The sequence below is a fragment of the Buteo buteo genome, unplaced genomic scaffold, assembly GCF_964188355.1.
Source record: "Buteo buteo unplaced genomic scaffold, bButBut1.hap1.1 HAP1_SCAFFOLD_449, whole genome shotgun sequence".
NCBI classification, from domain to species: Eukaryota; Metazoa; Chordata; class Aves; order Accipitriformes; family Accipitridae; genus Buteo; species Buteo buteo.
This window is the reverse complement of record NW_027439604.1, coordinates 1-20,701: the sequence shown is the minus strand read 5'-3', so window position 1 is coordinate 20,701 and position 20,701 is coordinate 1. Positions and strand designations below refer to the sequence as shown.

General features: G+C 65.8%; 7 protein-coding genes across 7 annotated transcripts; 4 read left to right on the top strand and 3 right to left on the bottom strand.

Moving 5' to 3' along the window:
* Nucleotides 1-87: 87 nt before the first annotated feature.
* On the top strand, nucleotides 88-1,138 carry LOC142028484 (feather keratin 3-like). The gene is made up of 2 exons (XM_075022316.1): nucleotides 88-199; nucleotides 305-1,138. The coding sequence occupies exon 2, from the start codon at nucleotides 329-331 to the stop codon at nucleotides 692-694; it is 366 nt and encodes a 121-aa protein (XP_074878417.1). The 5' UTR covers nucleotides 88-199; nucleotides 305-328; the 3' UTR covers nucleotides 695-1,138.
* A 1,805-nt stretch (nucleotides 1,139-2,943) lies between these two features.
* On the bottom strand, nucleotides 2,944-3,987 carry LOC142028479 (uncharacterized). Its single transcript, XM_075022310.1, has one exon. It carries the CDS (start codon nucleotides 3,968-3,970, stop codon nucleotides 3,248-3,250), a length of 723 nt encoding a protein of 240 aa, XP_074878411.1. The 5' UTR covers nucleotides 3,971-3,987; the 3' UTR covers nucleotides 2,944-3,247.
* A 1,226-nt stretch (nucleotides 3,988-5,213) lies between these two features.
* On the top strand, nucleotides 5,214-6,264 carry LOC142028485 (feather keratin 3-like). The gene is made up of 2 exons (XM_075022317.1): nucleotides 5,214-5,325; nucleotides 5,431-6,264. Exon 2 carries the CDS (start codon nucleotides 5,455-5,457, stop codon nucleotides 5,818-5,820), a length of 366 nt encoding a protein of 121 aa, XP_074878418.1. The 5' UTR covers nucleotides 5,214-5,325; nucleotides 5,431-5,454; the 3' UTR covers nucleotides 5,821-6,264.
* A 1,805-nt stretch (nucleotides 6,265-8,069) lies between these two features.
* On the bottom strand, nucleotides 8,070-9,113 carry LOC142028476 (uncharacterized). The gene has a single exon (XM_075022308.1). It carries the CDS (start codon nucleotides 9,094-9,096, stop codon nucleotides 8,374-8,376), a length of 723 nt encoding a protein of 240 aa, XP_074878409.1. The 5' UTR covers nucleotides 9,097-9,113; the 3' UTR covers nucleotides 8,070-8,373.
* Nucleotides 9,114-10,339: 1,226 nt separating this feature from the next.
* On the top strand, nucleotides 10,340-11,390 carry LOC142028486 (feather keratin 3-like). The gene is made up of 2 exons (XM_075022318.1): nucleotides 10,340-10,451; nucleotides 10,557-11,390. The coding sequence occupies exon 2, from the start codon at nucleotides 10,581-10,583 to the stop codon at nucleotides 10,944-10,946; it is 366 nt and encodes a 121-aa protein (XP_074878419.1). The 5' UTR covers nucleotides 10,340-10,451; nucleotides 10,557-10,580; the 3' UTR covers nucleotides 10,947-11,390.
* Nucleotides 11,391-13,195: 1,805 nt separating this feature from the next.
* LOC142028481 (feather keratin 3-like) lies at nucleotides 13,196-14,037 on the bottom strand. Its single transcript, XM_075022312.1, has one exon. It carries the CDS (start codon nucleotides 13,917-13,919, stop codon nucleotides 13,500-13,502), a length of 420 nt encoding a protein of 139 aa, XP_074878413.1. The 5' UTR covers nucleotides 13,920-14,037; the 3' UTR covers nucleotides 13,196-13,499.
* Nucleotides 14,038-15,465: 1,428 nt separating this feature from the next.
* On the top strand, nucleotides 15,466-16,516 carry LOC142028482 (feather keratin 3-like). The gene is made up of 2 exons (XM_075022314.1): nucleotides 15,466-15,577; nucleotides 15,683-16,516. Exon 2 carries the CDS (start codon nucleotides 15,707-15,709, stop codon nucleotides 16,070-16,072), a length of 366 nt encoding a protein of 121 aa, XP_074878415.1. The 5' UTR covers nucleotides 15,466-15,577; nucleotides 15,683-15,706; the 3' UTR covers nucleotides 16,073-16,516.
* The last annotated feature ends 4,185 nt before the right edge of the window (nucleotides 16,517-20,701 follow it).

The window sequence follows — 20,701 nt, the reverse complement described above, 5'->3', positions numbered from 1 at the left end:
GCAGGTGCTGGCCTGGCGAGGGGATGCTGACTCAGGGAGGGGCAGGAGCTGGACAGCCCCATCATCATTGGCAGGAGGGAGTGCCGCCTCTGCAGACTGGCCCAGGTGGTGCTGAGCAATGGCGGGGCTGCTATAAAAGCTCTGCCTCTGCCAGGCTCCCCCAAGCACTGCTCTGGCCACCTTTGCCTCTGGGAACAGGGTAAGTCTGTGAGCGTTTCTCCTCCCGGCCCCCTGCTCCGGCCCCGGCCCCTCCGCCTCGGGCGCTCGCCTCTGCTGCTCTCTTGCAATCTCTGCCTTCTTGCAGAGCACCGTCCGATCCTGCGCAAAGATGTCTTGCTACGACCTGTGCCCACCGAAAACCGGCGTCGCCGTCCCCCAGCCCATCGCTGAGAGCTGCAACGAGCTGTGCGCCCGGCAGTGCCCCGACTCGACGGCCTTCATCCAGCCGCCCCCCGTCGTCGTCACCTTCCCCGGCCCCATCCTCAGCTCCTTCCCCCAGCAAGCCGTGGTGGGCTCCTCCGGAGCACCCGCCTTTGGGGGCAACCTGGGGCTGGGAGGCCTCTACGGCGCCGGCGCCACCCTGGGCTCGGGGGGCCTCTGCACCTTTGGCAGACCCTACGCTTCTCCCGCCTGCAGCCCTTGTGCCTTGCCCCGCTACAGCAAGAAGCTGTGGGACACCTGTGGGCCCTGCTAGACCCAGCTCAGCCCCAGGCGCTGCCCCCAGCCCAAACGCCAACACCACCACCCAAGCAGGGCTGAGCTGGCGGGCACGGGGCACTGAGGAGAGCTGAGCATCGCCAGCCCCAGCCAACGCCTGGGCAGCCGGCAGTGCCACCCACCCTCAGCCCTTCCCTGCCCTCTTCTCCTGCCCTCTGCTCTCCTCCCCTCCCCTCCCCTCTCGTCCCAGCTGTCGGATGGGGCAGGAGGTGGACCCGAAAGGCCCTGCGAGGCTGATGGGCCAAGTCCTCGGGATCTGGCATGCCGCGCCAAGGGGGCATCTGGAGCGAGAGGCGATGCCCTGGAGAAGATCCCTCTGCTTCCCCCAACACGTGGCGACCGGCCTCTCTGGGTCCTGCCCACCGTCTCTCTGACAGTCTCTCCTGCTCCTCTGGGCACAATAAAGGTTTCCTGCATTCAAGTCATGTCCCCCTCCCTCCATGTGCCATGTTGGGAGGACCCCGTGGGTGGGTTCCCGGCAGCTGTGGGAGGGCAAATAGTGGTCCTCGGATGCCTGGGCAAGGGGAGGGTGGGTGGTGGTGGGAGAGGGAGGATGCAGGCAGCAGGCAGGGGAGAGAGAGCCCTTTGGTGGGCCTTGCAGGAGCTGGGGAAAGGGCAGAAGGCAGGACAGGCGCTGGCAGTGCTCCCTTGCCCGGTCTTCTCAGCCCGGGAGCGGCAGCAGCTCCGCCAGGTCCCGCTGCTCCGCAGAAGCAGGGCAGCATCTCCGGGCGTCTGCACAGAGGAGGCTGGAGGAGAGCCAGCGTTAAACCCCGTGCCCGGGAAATGGCCGTCGATTGCTGGAGAGCAGCTTGTCAGGAAAGGCCCTGGGGGTGCTGGTGGACGCCAAGCTGAGCATGAGCCGGCAACGTGCGTTGGGGCAAAGGCAGCCGGCGGTGTCCTGGGCTGCATGCGGAGGAGGTGGAGGGAGGGGATCCTTGGCCTCCACTCGGCGCTGGCGAGGCCACCCCTGGGCTGCTGTGTCCAGTGCTGGGCTCCCCAGCACGGGAGAGATGTGGGGCTACTGGAGAGAGTCCAGCAAAGTGCCGCACACAGCTGCCGAAGGGACAGGGAGCACGTGTCCTCTGGGGAGAGCCTCAGAGAGATGGGACTGTTCCTCTTGGCGCTGAGGAGGCTCGGGGTGGGGTGGGGGGAGTGTCTCGTCAGTGTGCACCCATGGCTGAAGGGAAGGCATCAAGAAGATGGAGCCAGGCTCTTTTCAGAGGTGTCCAGTGCCAGGACAAGAGACAATGGGCACCAGCTGAAAGACGGGAGGCTCCGCCTCAACATCCCAAAGCCCTTTTTCCACTGTGAGGGTGAACGAGCCCTGGCACAAGTTGGCCCGGGAGGTTGTGGAGCCTGCGTCCTTGGAGACGTGCAAAAGCCGTGTGGCCACGGCGCTGGGCAGCCGGCTCGGGGTGACCCTGCTTGAGGGGGCAGCATGACAAGATGCCCTGCAAAGGCTCCTGCCACAACAGTCAGGCTGTGTTTTCTGTGATTTGGCGTCTGCGGCAGAGAACCGAGGAGCACGGCGTGTGTTGGTCTGTGCTGGGGATGGGGAAGTGGAAGGGGAAAGGGAAGGTGAAGGAGGAGAGGGAAGGGGAGAGGGGAGTGGAAGGGGAAGGGAAATGGGATGAGGAAGGGGAAGGGGGAGTAGAAAAAGAAGGGAAGAGGAAGGGAAAGGAGGAGGAGAAGAGGCAAGGGAAGGGGAGGGAGAAGCGGTAGGGAAAGAGGAAAGGGAGGGAGAAGGGGAAGGAGAAGAAGAAGGGGGAGAAGCGGAAAAAAAGTAGCAAAAGGGTACAAAGAAGAGGAAAGGGCACTGGACGTTGTTAGGGAAGAGGAAGGGAATGGGAAGCCTCCCGTTTCCTTTTTCTCCCAGGGCCTCAAGCTGAGCCAAGGAGGCACAAAGGTCTGGAGCTGCGGCAGGAATTGCTCCTGGCTGGCTCCCATCCCCTGGGGCAGCCGTGCTCACGCGCAGGGAGGCTGGAGGCCTGCAAACACCCCAGGGCTGCATGTCGTGCAGGCAGGGGAGCCACCTGCGTTCAGGCAGGGCCCTTGGAGCTCAGCCGCGGGACCGTGGCGGGGGGGGGGGGTGTCTCCCAAAAGGCAGCTCAGCCGGGCTCTGCTGGGGCTGAGCCTGCCCTGGCCCGGCTGGAGGGGGACACGCGCAGGGCGAGGGAGCCCTGCAGCCCACGCTAGGCCTTGAAAGGAAAGGCAGAGAGGCAGGTGTTGGATGCAGGCTTGCTTTATTGCAGTGCAGGAAAGCACCCACTGCAGAAAGACACACAAGGCAGAGGCAGGCAGGTTGTCACCCCGGGCTTCAAGAGAGGTGTTCCTTCAGGCTTCTCCCAGGCGGTGGCTGTTGTGGAGACAAGCAAGTGCCCTGTGGGACGATGGTGGAGTTGCACCATGCACCTGGGCATGGGCAGGAGCAAGGAGGAGAGGCAAGATGGAGAGAGGGGACGGAGGGGAGAAAGGAGAGGAGGTGTGAGGCTGAGGAGGCCCAGGGGCTCTGGGGGCTCTGGGGCTGGGTCTAGCAGGGCCCACAGGTGTCCCACAGCTTCTTGCTGTAGCGGGGCAAGGCACAAGGGCTGCAGGCGGGAGAAGCGTAGGGTCTGCCAAAGGTGCAGAGGCCCCCCGAGCCCAGGGTGGCGCCGGCGCCGTAGAGGCCTCCCAGCCCCAGGTTGCCCCCAAAGGCGGGTGCTCCGGAGGAGCCCACCACGGCTTGCTGGGGGAAGGAGCTGAGGATGGGGCCGGGGAAGGTGACGACGACGGGGGGCGGCTGGATGAAGGCCGTCGAGTCGGGGCACTGCCGGGCGCACAGCTCGTTGCAGCTCTCAGCGATGGGCTGGGGGACGGCGACGCCGGTTTTCGGTGGGCACAGGTCGTAGCAAGACATCTTTGTGCGAGAGAGCTGAGCCTGAAACACGCGGGAGCCAAGGACAGGTGTCATGAGCGAGGAGGAGATCCCGTGGCCGAGCAGTGCCCTGTTCCCAGGGCTGCCCTGGAGCTGGAGGGGCCGGAGCCGCCACCTTGCCCGCACTGCCTGCCGCTTGCTCTTTGCCCAGCCAGCCCCCCTCAGCGCCCTGCTCTCCGCACCCCTTGCCTTGCCCTCTCTGCACACAGAGGGCACGCAAGCCCTCCCCGAGAGCCTGTGCGAGGCCTGGCTCTGCGCGTCTGGGCCACGGGGCTCCTTCCTCCTCCCTCCGCCACTCAGCCCGCCCTGGCCCTCCAAGCCTGCTGCCAGCACGCCCATGGCCAGCAGTGCTCTCCTGGCCACGGAGTCCCCACGCCAGCCCCTGCCAGAGGAGGCCGAGAGCTGCAGGCACCCACCTACCCTGTTCCTGAGCAGAGCGAGGCAGGAGCGGCGGATGCCAGCGCTTGCCGAGGGCAGCGCTTTTATGCCGGGCTGGCGAGTGCGGGGAGGAGCTGGCCGCGCTGGGGGCACGTGGCCCGCAGCGGCCGAGCCCCTGCCTCCTCCCTGCGTGGCATGGGGCTGTTTTGCTGATGCTGTTTCCTCTCCAGCCCCAACCTGCTCTATCAGCCCCTGCAATTACCCCGCTTGGATGCTTGCCAGCTGCCACCTCACGGGCCGAATGAGCCCAGCTGTCTTTTCATTATCTCGGTGTGTAAGAGGGCATGCAGCGTGACAAAGGCTGACTGCGAGCGCCCTGCGTGCCATAGCACTTGCCCAAGGGCTCGGGCTCGGGGCGGCCCCTTGCTTTCTTTGCAGAGCCACAGGGAAGACCAGGGTCCTGGTGCTGGCCAGGAAGGCGGCCTTGCAAAGGCCTCCCGCATGCCAGTGACCGCGTGACGTGCGCCGTGTGGCTATTATCCGCAGAGGCGCGAGGTTACGAAATGCCAAATCAAAGGCACTCCTCTCGGGCACTGCCTGCTCAGCACGATGCATCACTCAGCAGCCCAAAGGAGCCGGTCTCCATCCACCTGAAGGCGTTAGCCATCGACCTCTGCAATTCTGGGGGAGAAAACCCCCTCGTGCTCTTCCCTGAGGTGCATGGTGCAAGGAGCACAGACCCCACCTGGGCCCGCACGGCACAGGCTCGTGCCAGCCCTCCCCCAGCCCCTCGCAAGTGTCCCGGGAGCCCCATTGCTGGGGGACGGTGCTGGGCCGGGGCTGCCCTTGGGGTGCTGGGGAGATGGGAACTCTGCCTGGTGGCATGACCGCAGCAGCCCCCGGCTGGCTCGGCCCCGCCGGCGCTCGCGGTGTCTCTCCTCCCAGCAGAGCCTGGCTGCGGGCACGGGGCAGACATGTCTTCCCCGGGCAGAGCACGAGGCAGGCAGCGGGGAGCTGCAGAAGCACAGCCCTCTCCTGCTGTGCGCAGACCCCAGCAGGGAGATGCCTGCTATCATTTAGCCCTCGAACCAGAAAGGGGAGGAAAGCCTCGGAAGTGGCAGGTGCTGGCCTGGCGAGGGGATGCTGACTCAGGGAGGGGCAGGAGCTGGACAGCCCCATCATCATTGGCAGGAGGGAGTGCCGCCTCTGCAGACTGGCCCAGGTGGTGCTGAGCAATGGCGGGGCTGCTATAAAAGCTCTGCCTCTGCCAGGCTCCCCCAAGCACTGCTCTGGCCACCTTTGCCTCTGGGAACAGGGTAAGTCTGTGAGCGTTTCTCCTCCCGGCCCCCTGCTCCGGCCCCGGCCCCTCCGCCTCGGGCGCTCGCCTCTGCTGCTCTCTTGCAATCTCTGCCTTCTTGCAGAGCACCGTCCGATCCTGCGCAAAGATGTCTTGCTACGACCTGTGCCCACCGAAAACCGGCGTCGCCGTCCCCCAGCCCATCGCTGAGAGCTGCAACGAGCTGTGCGCCCGGCAGTGCCCCGACTCGACGGCCTTCATCCAGCCGCCCCCCGTCGTCGTCACCTTCCCCGGCCCCATCCTCAGCTCCTTCCCCCAGCAAGCCGTGGTGGGCTCCTCCGGAGCACCCGCCTTTGGGGGCAACCTGGGGCTGGGAGGCCTCTACGGCGCCGGCGCCACCCTGGGCTCGGGGGGCCTCTGCACCTTTGGCAGACCCTACGCTTCTCCCGCCTGCAGCCCTTGTGCCTTGCCCCGCTACAGCAAGAAGCTGTGGGACACCTGTGGGCCCTGCTAGACCCAGCTCAGCCCCAGGCGCTGCCCCCAGCCCAAACGCCAACACCACCACCCAAGCAGGGCTGAGCTGGCGGGCACGGGGCACTGAGGAGAGCTGAGCATCGCCAGCCCCAGCCAACGCCTGGGCAGCCGGCAGTGCCACCCACCCTCAGCCCTTCCCTGCCCTCTTCTCCTGCCCTCTGCTCTCCTCCCCTCCCCTCCCCTCTCGTCCCAGCTGTCGGATGGGGCAGGAGGTGGACCCGAAAGGCCCTGCGAGGCTGATGGGCCAAGTCCTCGGGATCTGGCATGCCGCGCCAAGGGGGCATCTGGAGCGAGAGGCGATGCCCTGGAGAAGATCCCTCTGCTTCCCCCAACACGTGGCGACCGGCCTCTCTGGGTCCTGCCCACCGTCTCTCTGACAGTCTCTCCTGCTCCTCTGGGCACAATAAAGGTTTCCTGCATTCAAGTCATGTCTCCCTCCCTCCATGTGCCATGTTGGGAGGACCCCGTGGGTGGGTTCCCGGCAGCTGTGGGAGGGCAAATAGTGGTCCTCGGATGCCTGGGCAAGGGGAGGGTGGGTGGTGGTGGGAGAGGGAGGATGCAGGCAGCAGGCAGGGGAGAGAGAGCCCTTTGGTGGGCCTTGCAGGAGCTGGGGAAAGGGCAGAAGGCAGGACAGGCGCTGGCAGTGCTCCCTTGCCCGGTCTTCTCAGCCCGGGAGCGGCAGCAGCTCCGCCAGGTCCCGCTGCTCCGCAGAAGCAGGGCAGCATCTCCGGGCGTCTGCACAGAGGAGGCTGGAGGAGAGCCAGCGTTAAACCCCGTGCCCGGGAAATGGCCGTCGATTGCTGGAGAGCAGCTTGTCAGGAAAGGCCCTGGGGGTGCTGGTGGACGCCAAGCTGAGCATGAGCCGGCAACGTGCGTTGGGGCAAAGGCAGCCGGCGGTGTCCTGGGCTGCATGCGGAGGAGGTGGAGGGAGGGGATCCTTGGCCTCCACTCGGCGCTGGCGAGGCCACCCCTGGGCTGCTGTGTCCAGTGCTGGGCTCCCCAGCACGGGAGAGATGTGGGGCTACTGGAGAGAGTCCAGCAAAGTGCCGCACACAGCTGCCGAAGGGACAGGGAGCACGTGTCCTCTGGGGAGAGCCTCAGAGAGATGGGACTGTTCCTCTTGGCGCTGAGGAGGCTCGGGGTGGGGTGGGGGGAGTGTCTCGTCAGTGTGCACCCATGGCTGAAGGGAAGGCATCAAGAAGATGGAGCCAGGCTCTTTTCAGAGGTGTCCAGTGCCAGGACAAGAGACAATGGGCACCAGCTGAAAGACGGGAGGCTCCGCCTCAACATCCCAAAGCCCTTTTTCCACTGTGAGGGTGAACGAGCCCTGGCACAAGTTGGCCCGGGAGGTTGTGGAGCCTGCGTCCTTGGAGACGTGCAAAAGCCGTGTGGCCACGGCGCTGGGCAGCCGGCTCGGGGTGACCCTGCTTGAGGGGGCAGCATGACAAGATGCCCTGCAAAGGCTCCTGCCACAACAGTCAGGCTGTGTTTTCTGTGATTTGGCGTCTGCGGCAGAGAACCGAGGAGCACGGCGTGTGTTGGTCTGTGCTGGGGATGGGGAAGTGGAAGGGGAAAGGGAAGGTGAAGGAGGAGAGGGAAGGGGAGAGGGGAGTGGAAGGGGAAGGGAAATGGGATGAGGAAGGGGAAGGGGGAGTAGAAAAAGAAGGGAAGAGGAAGGGAAAGGAGGAGGAGAAGAGGCAAGGGAAGGGGAGGGAGAAGCGGTAGGGAAAGAGGAAAGGGAGGGAGAAGGGGAAGGAGAAGAAGAAGGGGGAGAAGCGGAAAAAAAGTAGCAAAAGGGTACAAAGAAGAGGAAAGGGCACTGGACGTTGTTAGGGAAGAGGAAGGGAATGGGAAGCCTCCCGTTTCCTTTTTCTCCCAGGGCCTCAAGCTGAGCCAAGGAGGCACAAAGGTCTGGAGCTGCGGCAGGAATTGCTCCTGGCTGGCTCCCATCCCCTGGGGCAGCCGTGCTCACGCGCAGGGAGGCTGGAGGCCTGCAAACACCCCAGGGCTGCATGTCGTGCAGGCAGGGGAGCCACCTGCGTTCAGGCAGGGCCCTTGGAGCTCAGCCGCGGGACCGTGGCGGGGGGGGGGGGTGTCTCCCAAAAGGCAGCTCAGCCGGGCTCTGCTGGGGCTGAGCCTGCCCTGGCCCGGCTGGAGGGGGACACGCGCAGGGCGAGGGAGCCCTGCAGCCCACGCTAGGCCTTGAAAGGAAAGGCAGAGAGGCAGGTGTTGGATGCAGGCTTGCTTTATTGCAGTGCAGGAAAGCACCCACTGCAGAAAGACACACAAGGCAGAGGCAGGCAGGTTGTCACCCCGGGCTTCAAGAGAGGTGTTCCTTCAGGCTTCTCCCAGGCGGTGGCTGTTGTGGAGACAAGCAAGTGCCCTGTGGGACGATGGTGGAGTTGCACCATGCACCTGGGCATGGGCAGGAGCAAGGAGGAGAGGCAAGATGGAGAGAGGGGACGGAGGGGAGAAAGGAGAGGAGGTGTGAGGCTGAGGAGGCCCAGGGGCTCTGGGGGCTCTGGGGCTGGGTCTAGCAGGGCCCACAGGTGTCCCACAGCTTCTTGCTGTAGCGGGGCAAGGCACAAGGGCTGCAGGCGGGAGAAGCGTAGGGTCTGCCAAAGGTGCAGAGGCCCCCCGAGCCCAGGGTGGCGCCGGCGCCGTAGAGGCCTCCCAGCCCCAGGTTGCCCCCAAAGGCGGGTGCTCCGGAGGAGCCCACCACGGCTTGCTGGGGGAAGGAGCTGAGGATGGGGCCGGGGAAGGTGACGACGACGGGGGGCGGCTGGATGAAGGCCGTCGAGTCGGGGCACTGCCGGGCGCACAGCTCGTTGCAGCTCTCAGCGATGGGCTGGGGGACGGCGACGCCGGTTTTCGGTGGGCACAGGTCGTAGCAAGACATCTTTGTGCGAGAGAGCTGAGCCTGAAACACGCGGGAGCCAAGGACAGGTGTCATGAGCGAGGAGGAGATCCCGTGGCCGAGCAGTGCCCTGTTCCCAGGGCTGCCCTGGAGCTGGAGGGGCCGGAGCCGCCACCTTGCCCGCACTGCCTGCCGCTTGCTCTTTGCCCAGCCAGCCCCCCTCAGCGCCCTGCTCTCCGCACCCCTTGCCTTGCCCTCTCTGCACACAGAGGGCACGCAAGCCCTCCCCGAGAGCCTGTGCGAGGCCTGGCTCTGCGCGTCTGGGCCACGGGGCTCCTTCCTCCTCCCTCCGCCACTCAGCCCGCCCTGGCCCTCCAAGCCTGCTGCCAGCACGCCCATGGCCAGCAGTGCTCTCCTGGCCACGGAGTCCCCACGCCAGCCCCTGCCAGAGGAGGCCGAGAGCTGCAGGCACCCACCTACCCTGTTCCTGAGCAGAGCGAGGCAGGAGCGGCGGATGCCAGCGCTTGCCGAGGGCAGCGCTTTTATGCCGGGCTGGCGAGTGCGGGGAGGAGCTGGCCGCGCTGGGGGCACGTGGCCCGCAGCGGCCGAGCCCCTGCCTCCTCCCTGCGTGGCATGGGGCTGTTTTGCTGATGCTGTTTCCTCTCCAGCCCCAACCTGCTCTATCAGCCCCTGCAATTACCCCGCTTGGATGCTTGCCAGCTGCCACCTCACGGGCCGAATGAGCCCAGCTGTCTTTTCATTATCTCGGTGTGTAAGAGGGCATGCAGCGTGACAAAGGCTGACTGCGAGCGCCCTGCGTGCCATAGCACTTGCCCAAGGGCTCGGGCTCGGGGCGGCCCCTTGCTTTCTTTGCAGAGCCACAGGGAAGACCAGGGTCCTGGTGCTGGCCAGGAAGGCGGCCTTGCAAAGGCCTCCCGCATGCCAGTGACCGCGTGACGTGCGCCGTGTGGCTATTATCCGCAGAGGCGCGAGGTTACGAAATGCCAAATCAAAGGCACTCCTCTCGGGCACTGCCTGCTCAGCACGATGCATCACTCAGCAGCCCAAAGGAGCCGGTCTCCATCCACCTGAAGGCGTTAGCCATCGACCTCTGCAATTCTGGGGGAGAAAACCCCCTCGTGCTCTTCCCTGAGGTGCATGGTGCAAGGAGCACAGACCCCACCTGGGCCCGCACGGCACAGGCTCGTGCCAGCCCTCCCCCAGCCCCTCGCAAGTGTCCCGGGAGCCCCATTGCTGGGGGACGGTGCTGGGCCGGGGCTGCCCTTGGGGTGCTGGGGAGATGGGAACTCTGCCTGGTGGCATGACCGCAGCAGCCCCCGGCTGGCTCGGCCCCGCCGGCGCTCGCGGTGTCTCTCCTCCCAGCAGAGCCTGGCTGCGGGCACGGGGCAGACATGTCTTCCCCGGGCAGAGCACGAGGCAGGCAGCGGGGAGCTGCAGAAGCACAGCCCTCTCCTGCTGTGCGCAGACCCCAGCAGGGAGATGCCTGCTATCATTTAGCCCTCGAACCAGAAAGGGGAGGAAAGCCTCGGAAGTGGCAGGTGCTGGCCTGGCGAGGGGATGCTGACTCAGGGAGGGGCAGGAGCTGGACAGCCCCATCATCATTGGCAGGAGGGAGTGCCGCCTCTGCAGACTGGCCCAGGTGGTGCTGAGCAATGGCGGGGCTGCTATAAAAGCTCTGCCTCTGCCAGGCTCCCCCAAGCACTGCTCTGGCCACCTTTGCCTCTGGGAACAGGGTAAGTCTGTGAGCGTTTCTCCTCCCGGCCCCCTGCTCCGGCCCCGGCCCCTCCGCCTCGGGCGCTCGCCTCTGCTGCTCTCTTGCAATCTCTGCCTTCTTGCAGAGCACCGTCCGATCCTGCGCAAAGATGTCTTGCTACGACCTGTGCCCACCGAAAACCGGCGTCGCCGTCCCCCAGCCCATCGCTGAGAGCTGCAACGAGCTGTGCGCCCGGCAGTGCCCCGACTCGACGGCCTTCATCCAGCCGCCCCCCGTCGTCGTCACCTTCCCCGGCCCCATCCTCAGCTCCTTCCCCCAGCAAGCCGTGGTGGGCTCCTCCGGAGCACCCGCCTTTGGGGGCAACCTGGGGCTGGGAGGCCTCTACGGCGCCGGCGCCACCCTGGGCTCGGGGGGCCTCTGCACCTTTGGCAGACCCTACGCTTCTCCCGCCTGCAGCCCTTGTGCCTTGCCCCGCTACAGCAAGAAGCTGTGGGACACCTGTGGGCCCTGCTAGACCCAGCTCAGCCCCAGGCGCTGCCCCCAGCCCAAACGCCAACACCACCACCCAAGCAGGGCTGAGCTGGCGGGCACGGGGCACTGAGGAGAGCTGAGCATCGCCAGCCCCAGCCAACGCCTGGGCAGCCGGCAGTGCCACCCACCCTCAGCCCTTCCCTGCCCTCTTCTCCTGCCCTCTGCTCTCCTCCCCTCCCCTCCCCTCTCGTCCCAGCTGTCGGATGGGGCAGGAGGTGGACCCGAAAGGCCCTGCGAGGCTGATGGGCCAAGTCCTCGGGATCTGGCATGCCGCGCCAAGGGGGCATCTGGAGCGAGAGGCGATGCCCTGGAGAAGATCCCTCTGCTTCCCCCAACACGTGGCGACCGGCCTCTCTGGGTCCTGCCCACCGTCTCTCTGACAGTCTCTCCTGCTCCTCTGGGCACAATAAAGGTTTCCTGCATTCAAGTCATGTCTCCCTCCCTCCATGTGCCATGTTGGGAGGACCCCGTGGGTGGGTTCCCGGCAGCTGTGGGAGGGCAAATAGTGGTCCTCGGATGCCTGGGCAAGGGGAGGGTGGGTGGTGGTGGGAGAGGGAGGATGCAGGCAGCAGGCAGGGGAGAGAGAGCCCTTTGGTGGGCCTTGCAGGAGCTGGGGAAAGGGCAGAAGGCAGGACAGGCGCTGGCAGTGCTCCCTTGCCCGGTCTTCTCAGCCCGGGAGCGGCAGCAGCTCCGCCAGGTCCCGCTGCTCCGCAGAAGCAGGGCAGCATCTCCGGGCGTCTGCACAGAGGAGGCTGGAGGAGAGCCAGCGTTAAACCCCGTGCCCGGGAAATGGCCGTCGATTGCTGGAGAGCAGCTTGTCAGGAAAGGCCCTGGGGGTGCTGGTGGACGCCAAGCTGAGCATGAGCCGGCAACGTGCGTTGGGGCAAAGGCAGCCGGCGGTGTCCTGGGCTGCATGCGGAGGAGGTGGAGGGAGGGGATCCTTGGCCTCCACTCGGCGCTGGCGAGGCCACCCCTGGGCTGCTGTGTCCAGTGCTGGGCTCCCCAGCACGGGAGAGATGTGGGGCTACTGGAGAGAGTCCAGCAAAGTGCCGCACACAGCTGCCGAAGGGACAGGGAGCACGTGTCCTCTGGGGAGAGCCTCAGAGAGATGGGACTGTTCCTCTTGGCGCTGAGGAGGCTCGGGGTGGGGTGGGGGGAGTGTCTCGTCAGTGTGCACCCATGGCTGAAGGGAAGGCATCAAGAAGATGGAGCCAGGCTCTTTTCAGAGGTGTCCAGTGCCAGGACAAGAGACAATGGGCACCAGCTGAAAGACGGGAGGCTCCGCCTCAACATCCCAAAGCCCTTTTTCCACTGTGAGGGTGAACGAGCCCTGGCACAAGTTGGCCCGGGAGGTTGTGGAGCCTGCGTCCTTGGAGACGTGCAAAAGCCGTGTGGCCACGGCGCTGGGCAGCCGGCTCGGGGTGACCCTGCTTGAGGGGGCAGCATGACAAGATGCCCTGCAAAGGCTCCTGCCACAACAGTCAGGCTGTGTTTTCTGTGATTTGGCGTCTGCGGCAGAGAACCGAGGAGCACGGCGTGTGTTGGTCTGTGCTGGGGATGGGGAAGTGGAAGGGGAAAGGGAAGGTGAAGGAGGAGAGGGAAGGGGAGAGGGGAGTGGAAGGGGAAGGGAAATGGGATGAGGAAGGGGAAGGGGGAGTAGAAAAAGAAGGGAAGAGGAAGGGAAAGGAGGAGGAGAAGAGGCAAGGGAAGGGGAGGGAGAAGCGGTAGGGAAAGAGGAAAGGGAGGGAGAAGGGGAAGGAGAAGAAGAAGGGGGAGAAGCGGAAAAAAAGTAGCAAAAGGGTACAAAGAAGAGGAAAGGGCACTGGACGTTGTTAGGGAAGAGGAAGGGAATGGGAAGCCTCCCGTTTCCTTTTTCTCCCAGGGCCTCAAGCTGAGCCAAGGAGGCACAAAGGTCTGGAGCTGCGGCAGGAATTGCTCCTGGCTGGCTCCCATCCCCTGGGGCAGCCGTGCTCACGCGCAGGGAGGCTGGAGGCCTGCAAACACCCCAGGGCTGCATGTCGTGCAGGCAGGGGAGCCACCTGCGTTCAGGCAGGGCCCTTGGAGCTCAGCCGCGGGACCGTGGCGGGGGGGGGGGGTGTCTCCCAAAAGGCAGCTCAGCCGGGCTCTGCTGGGGCTGAGCCTGCCCTGGCCCGGCTGGAGGGGGACACGCGCAGGGCGAGGGAGCCCTGCAGCCCACGCTAGGCCTTGAAAGGAAAGGCAGAGAGGCAGGTGTTGGATGCAGGCTTGCTTTATTGCAGTGCAGGAAAGCACCCACTGCAGAAAGACACACAAGGCAGAGGCAGGCAGGTTGTCACCCCGGGCTTCAAGAGAGGTGTTCCTTCAGGCTTCTCCCAGGCGGTGGCTGTTGTGGAGACAAGCAAGTGCCCTGTGGGACGATGGTGGAGTTGCACCATGCACCTGGGCATGGGCAGGAGCAAGGAGGAGAGGCAAGATGGAGAGAGGGGACGGAGGGGAGAAAGGAGAGGAGGTGTGAGGCTGAGGAGGCCCAGGGGCTCTGGGGGCTCTGGGGCTGGGTCTAGCAGGGCCCACAGGTGTCCCACAGCTTCTTGCTGTAGCGGGGCAAGGCACAAGGGCTGCAGGCGGGAGAAGCGTAGGGTCTGCCAAAGGTGCAGAGGCCCCCCGAGCCCAGGGTGGCGCCGGCGCCGTAGAGGCCTCCCAGCCCCAGGTTGCCCCCAAAGGCGGGTGCTCCGGAGGAGCCCACCACGGCTTGCTGGGGGAAGGAGCTGAGGATGGGGCCGGGGAAGGTGACGACGACGGGGGGCGGCTGGATGAAGGCCGTCGAGTCGGGGCACTGCCGGGCGCACAGCTCGTTGCAGCTCTCAGCGATGGGCTGGGGGACGGCGACGCCGGTTTTCGGTGGGCACAGGTCGTAGCAAGACATCTTTGTGCGAGAGAGCTGAGCCTGAAACACGCGGGAGCCAAGGACAGGTGTCATGAGCGAGGAGGAGATCCCGTGGCCGAGCAGTGCCCTGTTCCCAGGGCTGCCCTGGAGCTGGAGGGGCCGGAGCCGCCACCTTGCCCGCACTGCCTGCCGCTTGCTCTTTGCCCAGCCAGCCCCCCTCAGCGCCCTGCTCTCCGCACCCCTTGCCTTGCCCTCTCTGCACACAGAGGGCACGCAAGCCCTCCCCGAGAGCCTGTGCGAGGCCTGGCTCTGCGCGTCTGGGCCACGGGGCTCCTTCCTCCTCCCTCCGCCACTCAGCCCGCCCTGGCCCTCCAAGCCTGCTGCCAGCACGCCCATGGCCAGCAGTGCTCTCCTGGCCACGGAGTCCCCACGCCAGCCCCTGCCAGAGGAGGCCGAGAGCTGCAGGCACCCACCTACCCTGTTCCTGAGCAGAGCGAGGCAGGAGCGGCGGATGCCAGCGCTTGCCGAGGGCAGCGCTTTTATGCCGGGCTGGCGAGTGCGGGGAGGAGCTGGCCGCGCTGGGGGCACGTGGCCCGCAGCGGCCGAGCCCCTGCCTCCTCCCTGCGTGGCATGGGGCTGTTTTGCTGATGCTGTTTCCTCTCCAGCCCCAACCTGCTCTATCAGCCCCTGCAATTACCCCGCTTGGATGCTTGCCAGCTGCCACCTCACGGGCCGAATGAGCCCAGCTGTCTTTTCATTATCTCGGTGTGTAAGAGGGCATGCAGCGTGACAAAGGCTGACTGCGAGCGCCCTGCGTGCCATAGCACTTGCCCAAGGGCTCGGGCTCGGGGCGGCCCCTTGCTTTCTTTGCAGAGCCACAGGGAAGACCAGGGTCCTGGTGCTGGCCAGGAAGGCGGCCTTGCAAAGGCCTCCCGCATGCCAGTGACCGCGTGACGTGCGCCGTGTGGCTATTATCCGCAGAGGCGCGAGGTTACGAAATGCCAAATCAAAGGCACTCCTCTCGGGCACTGCCTGCTCAGCACGATGCATCACTCAGCAGCCCAAAGGAGCCGGTCTCCATCCACCTGAAGGCGTTAGCCATCGACCTCTGCAATTCTGGGGGAGAAAACCCCCTCGTGCTCTTCCCTGAGGTGCATGGTGCAAGGAGCACAGACCCCACCTGGGCCCGCACGGCACAGGCTCGTGCCAGCCCTCCCCCAGCCCCTCGCAAGTGTCCCGGGAGCCCCATTGCTGGGGGACGGTGCTGGGCCGGGGCTGCCCTTGGGGTGCTGGGGAGATGGGAACTCTGCCTGGTGGCATGACCGCAGCAGCCCCCGGCTGGCTCGGCCCCGCCGGCGCTCGCGGTGTCTCTCCTCCCAGCAGAGCCTGGCTGCGGGCACGGGGCAGACATGTCTTCCCCGGGCAGAGCACGAGGCAGGCAGCGGGGAGCTGCAGAAGCACAGCCCTCTCCTGCTGTGCGCAGACCCCAGCAGGGAGATGCCTGCTATCATTTAGCCCTCGAACCAGAAAGGGGAGGAAAGCCTCGGAAGTGGCAGGTGCTGGCCTGGCGAGGGGATGCTGACTCAGGGAGGGGCAGGAGCTGGACAGCCCCATCATCATTGGCAGGAGGGAGTGCCGCCTCTGCAGACTGGCCCAGGTGGTGCTGAGCAATGGCGGGGCTGCTATAAAAGCTCTGCCTCTGCCAGGCTCCCCCAAGCACTGCTCTGGCCACCTTTGCCTCTGGGAACAGGGTAAGTCTGTGAGCGTTTCTCCTCCCGGCCCCCTGCTCCGGCCCCGGCCCCTCCGCCTCGGGCGCTCGCCTCTGCTGCTCTCTTGCAATCTCTGCCTTCTTGCAGAGCACCGTCCGATCCTGCGCAAAGATGTCTTGCTACGACCTGTGCCCACCGAAAACCGGCGTCGCCGTCCCCCAGCCCATCGCTGAGAGCTGCAACGAGCTGTGCGCCCGGCAGTGCCCCGACTCGACGGCCTTCATCCAGCCGCCCCCCGTCGTCGTCACCTTCCCCGGCCCCATCCTCAGCTCCTTCCCCCAGCAAGCCGTGGTGGGCTCCTCCGGAGCACCCGCCTTTGGGGGCAACCTGGGGCTGGGAGGCCTCTACGGCGCCGGCGCCACCCTGGGCTCGGGGGGCCTCTGCACCTTTGGCAGACCCTACGCTTCTCCCGCCTGCAGCCCTTGTGCCTTGCCCCGCTACAGCAAGAAGCTGTGGGACACCTGTGGGCCCTGCTAGACCCAGCTCAGCCCCAGGCGCTGCCCCCAGCCCAAACGCCAACACCACCACCCAAGCAGGGCTGAGCTGGCGGGCACGGGGCACTGAGGAGAGCTGAGCATCGCCAGCCCCAGCCAACGCCTGGGCAGCCGGCAGTGCCACCCACCCTCAGCCCTTCCCTGCCCTCTTCTCCTGCCCTCTGCTCTCCTCCCCTCCCCTCCCCTCTCGTCCCAGCTGTCGGATGGGGCAGGAGGTGGACCCGAAAGGCCCTGCGAGGCTGATGGGCCAAGTCCTCGGGATCTGGCATGCCGCGCCAAGGGGGCATCTGGAGCGAGAGGCGATGCCCTGGAGAAGATCCCTCTGCTTCCCCCAACACGTGGCGACCGGCCTCTCTGGGTCCTGCCCACCGTCTCTCTGACAGTCTCTCCTGCTCCTCTGGGCACAATAAAGGTTTCCTGCATTCAAGTCATGTCTCCCTCCCTCCATGTGCCATGTTGGGAGGACCCCGTGGGTGGGTTCCCGGCAGCTGTGGGAGGGCAAATAGTGGTCCTCGGATGCCTGGGCAAGGGGAGGGTGGGTGGTGGTGGGAGAGGGAGGATGCAGGCAGCAGGCAGGGGAGAGAGAGCCCTTTGGTGGGCCTTGCAGGAGCTGGGGAAAGGGCAGAAGGCAGGACAGGCGCTGGCAGTGCTCCCTTGCCCGGTCTTCTCAGCCCGGGAGCGGCAGCAGCTCCGCCAGGTCCCGCTGCTCCGCAGAAGCAGGGCAGCATCTCCGGGCGTCTGCACAGAGGAGGCTGGAGGAGAGCCAGCGTTAAACCCCGTGCCCGGGAAATGGCCGTCGATTGCTGGAGAGCAGCTTGTCAGGAAAGGCCCTGGGGGTGCTGGTGGACGCCAAGCTGAGCATGAGCCGGCAACGTGCGTTGGGGCAAAGGCAGCCGGCGGTGTCCTGGGCTGCATGCGGAGGAGGTGGAGGGAGGGGATCCTTGGCCTCCACTCGGCGCTGGCGAGGCCACCCCTGGGCTGCTGTGTCCAGTGCTGGGCTCCCCAGCACGGGAGAGATGTGGGGCTACTGGAGAGAGTCCAGCAAAGTGCCGCACACAGCTGCCGAAGGGACAGGGAGCACGTGTCCTCTGGGGAGAGCCTCAGAGAGATGGGACTGTTCCTCTTGGCGCTGAGGAGGCTCGGGGTGGGGTGGGGGGAGTGTCTCGTCAGTGTGCACCCATGGCTGAAGGGAAGGCATCAAGAAGATGGAGCCAGGCTCTTTTCAGAGGTGTCCAGTGCCCAGGACAAGAGACAATGGGCACCAGCTGAAAGACGGGAGGCTCCGTCTCAACATCCCAAAGCCCTTTTTCCACTGTGAGGGTGAACGAGCCCTGGCACAAGTTGGCCCGGGAGGTTGTGGAGCCTGCGTCCTTGGAGACGTGCAAAAGCCGTGTGGCCACGGCGCTGGGCAGCCGGCTCGGGGTGACCCTGCTTGAGGGGGCAGCATGACAAGATGCCCTGCAAAGGCTCCTGCCACAACAGTCAGGCTGTGTTTTCTGTGATTTGGCGTCTGCGGCAGAGAACCGAGGAGCACGGCGTGTGTTGGTCTGTGCTGGGGATGGGGAAGTGGAAGGGGGAAGGGAAGGTGAAGGAGGAGAGGGAAGGGGAGAGGGGAGTGGAAGGGGAAGGGAAAATGGGATGAGGAAGGGGAAGGGGAGGTAGAAAAAGAAGGGAAGAGGAAGGGAAAGGAGGAGGAGAAGAGGCAAGGGAAGGGAGGGAGAAGCGGTAGGGGAAAGAGGAAAGGGAGGGAGAAGGGGAAGGGAGAAGAAGAAGGGGAGAAGCGAAAAAAGTAGCAAAAGGGTACAAAGAAGAGGAAAGGGCACTGGACGTTGTTAGGGAAGAGGGAAGGGAATGGAAGCCTCCCGTTTCCTTTTTCTCCCAGGGCCTCAAGCTGAGCCAAGGAGGCACAAAGGTCTGGAGCTGCGGGCAGGAATTGCTCCTGGCTGGCTCCCCATCCCCTGGGGCAGCCGTGCTCACGCGCAGGGAGGCTGGAGGCCTGCAAAACACCCCAGGGCTGCATGTCGTGCAGGGCAGGGGAGCCACCTGCGTTCAGGCAGGGCCCTTGGAGCTCAGCCGCGGGACCGTGGCGGGGGGGGGGGGTGTCTCCCAAAAGGCAGCTCAGCCGGGCTCTGCTGGGGCTGAGCCTGCCCTGGCCCGGCTGGAGGGGGGACACGCGCAGGGCGAGGGAGCCCTGCAGCCCACGCTAGGCCCTTGAAAGGGAAAGGCAGAGAGGCAGGTGTTGGATGCAGGCTGCTTTATTGCAGTGCAGGAAAGCACCCACTGCAGAAAGACACACAAGGCAGAGGCAGGCAGGTTGTCACCCCGGGCTTCAAGAGAGGTGTTCCTTCAGGCTTCTCCCAGGCGGTGGCTGTTGTGGAGACAAGCAAGTGCCCTGTGGGACGATGGTGAGTTGCACCATGCACCTGGGCATGGGCAGGAGCAAGGAGGAGAGGCAAGATGGAGAGAGGGGACGGAGGGGAGAAAGGAGAGGAGGTGTGAGGCTGAGGAGGCCCAGGGGCTCTGGGGGCTCTGGGGCTGGGTCTAGCAGGGCCCACAGGTGTCCCACAGCTTCTTGCTGTAGCGGGGCAAGGCACAAGGGCTGCAGGCGGGAGAAGCGTAGGGTCTGCCAAAGGTGCAGAGGCCCCCCGAGCCCAGGGTGGCGCCGGCGCCGTAGAGGCCTCCCAGCCCCAGGTTGCCCCCAAAGGCGGGTGCTCCGGAGGAGCCCACCACGGCTTGCTGGGGGAAGGAGCTGAGGATGGGGCCGGGGAAGGTGACGACGACGGGGGGCGGCTGGATGAAGGGCCGTCGAGTCGGGGCACTGCCGGGCGCACAGCTCGTTGCAGCTCTCAGCGATGGGCCTGGGGGACGGCGACGCCGGTTTTCGGTGGGCACAGGTCGTAGCAAGACATCTTTGTGCGAGAGAGCTGAGCCTGAAACACGCGGGAGCCAAGGACAGGTGTCATGAGCGAGGAGGAGATCCCGTGGCCGAGCAGTGCCCCTGTTCCCAGGGGCTGCCCTGGAGCTGGAGGGGCCGGAGCCGCACCTTGCCCGCACTGCCTGCCGCTTGCTCTTTGCCCAGCCAGCCCCCCTCAGCGCCCTGCTCTCCGCACCCCTTGCCTTGCCCTCTCTGCACACAGAGGGCACGCAAGCCCTCCCCGAGAGCCTGTGCGAGGCCTGGCTCTGCGCGTCTGGGCCACGGGGCTCCTTCCTCCTCCCTCCGCCACTCAGCCCGCCCTGGCCCTCCAAGCCTGCTGCCAGCACGCCCATGGCCAGCAGTGCTCTCCTGGCCACGGAGTCCCCCACGCCAGCCCCTGCCAGAGGAGGCCGAGAGCTGCAGGCACCCACCTACCCTGTTCCTGAGCAGAGCGAGGCAGGAGCGGCGGATGCCAGCGCTTGCCGAGGGCAGCGCTTTTATGCCGGGCTGGCGAGTGCGGGGAGGAGCTGGCCGCGCTGGGGCACGTGGCCCGCAGCGGCCGAGCCCCTGCCTCCTCCCTGCGTGGCATGGGGCTGTTTTGCTGATGCTGTTTCCTCTCCAGCCCAACCTGCTCTATCAGCCCCTGCAATTTACCCGCTTGGATGCTTGCCAGCTGCCACCTCACGGGCCGAATGAGCCCAGCTGTCTTTTCATTATCTCGGTGTGTAAGAGGGCATGCAGCGTGACAAAGGCTGACTGCGAGCGCCCTGCGTGCCATAGCACTTGCCCAAGGGCTCGGGCTCGGGCGGCCCCTTGCTTTCTTTTGCAGAGCCACAGGAAGACCAGGGTTCCTGGTGCTGGCCAGGAAGGCGGCCTTGCAAAGGCCTCCCGCATGCCAGTGACCGCGTGACGTGCGCCGTGTGGCTATTATCCGCCAGAGGCGCGAGGTTACGAAATGCCAAATCAAAGGCACTCCTCTCGGGCACTGCCTGCTCAGCACGATGCATCACTCAGCAGCCCAAAGGAGCCGGTCTCCATCCACCTGAAGGCGCTAGCCATCGACCTCTGCAATTCTGGGGGAGAAAACCCCCTCGTGCTCTTCCCTGAGGGTGCATGGTGCAAGGAGCACAGACCCCACCTGGGCCCGCACGGCACAGGCTCGTGCCAGCCCTCCCCAGCCCCTCGCAAGTGTCCCGGGAGCCCCATTGCTGGGGGACGGTGCTGGGCCGGGGCTGCCCTTGGGGTGCTGGGGAGATGGGAACTCTGCCTGGTGGCATGACCGCAGCAGCCCCCGGCTGGCTCGGCCCCCGCCGGCGCTCGCGGTGTCCTCCTCCCAGCAGAGCCTGGCTGCGGGCACGGGGCAGACATGTCTTCCCCGGGCAGAGCACGAGGCAGGCAGCGGGGAGCTGCAGAAGCACAGCCCTCTCCTGCTGTGCGCAGACCCCAGCAGGGAGATGCCTGCTATCATTTAGCCCTCGAACCAGAAAGGGGGAGGAAAGCCTCGGAAGTGGCAGGTGCTGGCCTGGCGAGGGGATGCTGACTCAGGGAGGGGCAGGAGCTGGACAGCCCATCATCATTGGCAGGAGGGAGTGCCGCCTCTGCAGACTGGCCAGGTGGTGCTGAGCAATGGCGGGGCTGCTATAAAAGCTCTGCCTCTGCCAGGCTCCCCCAAGCACTGCTCTGGCCACCTTTGCCCCT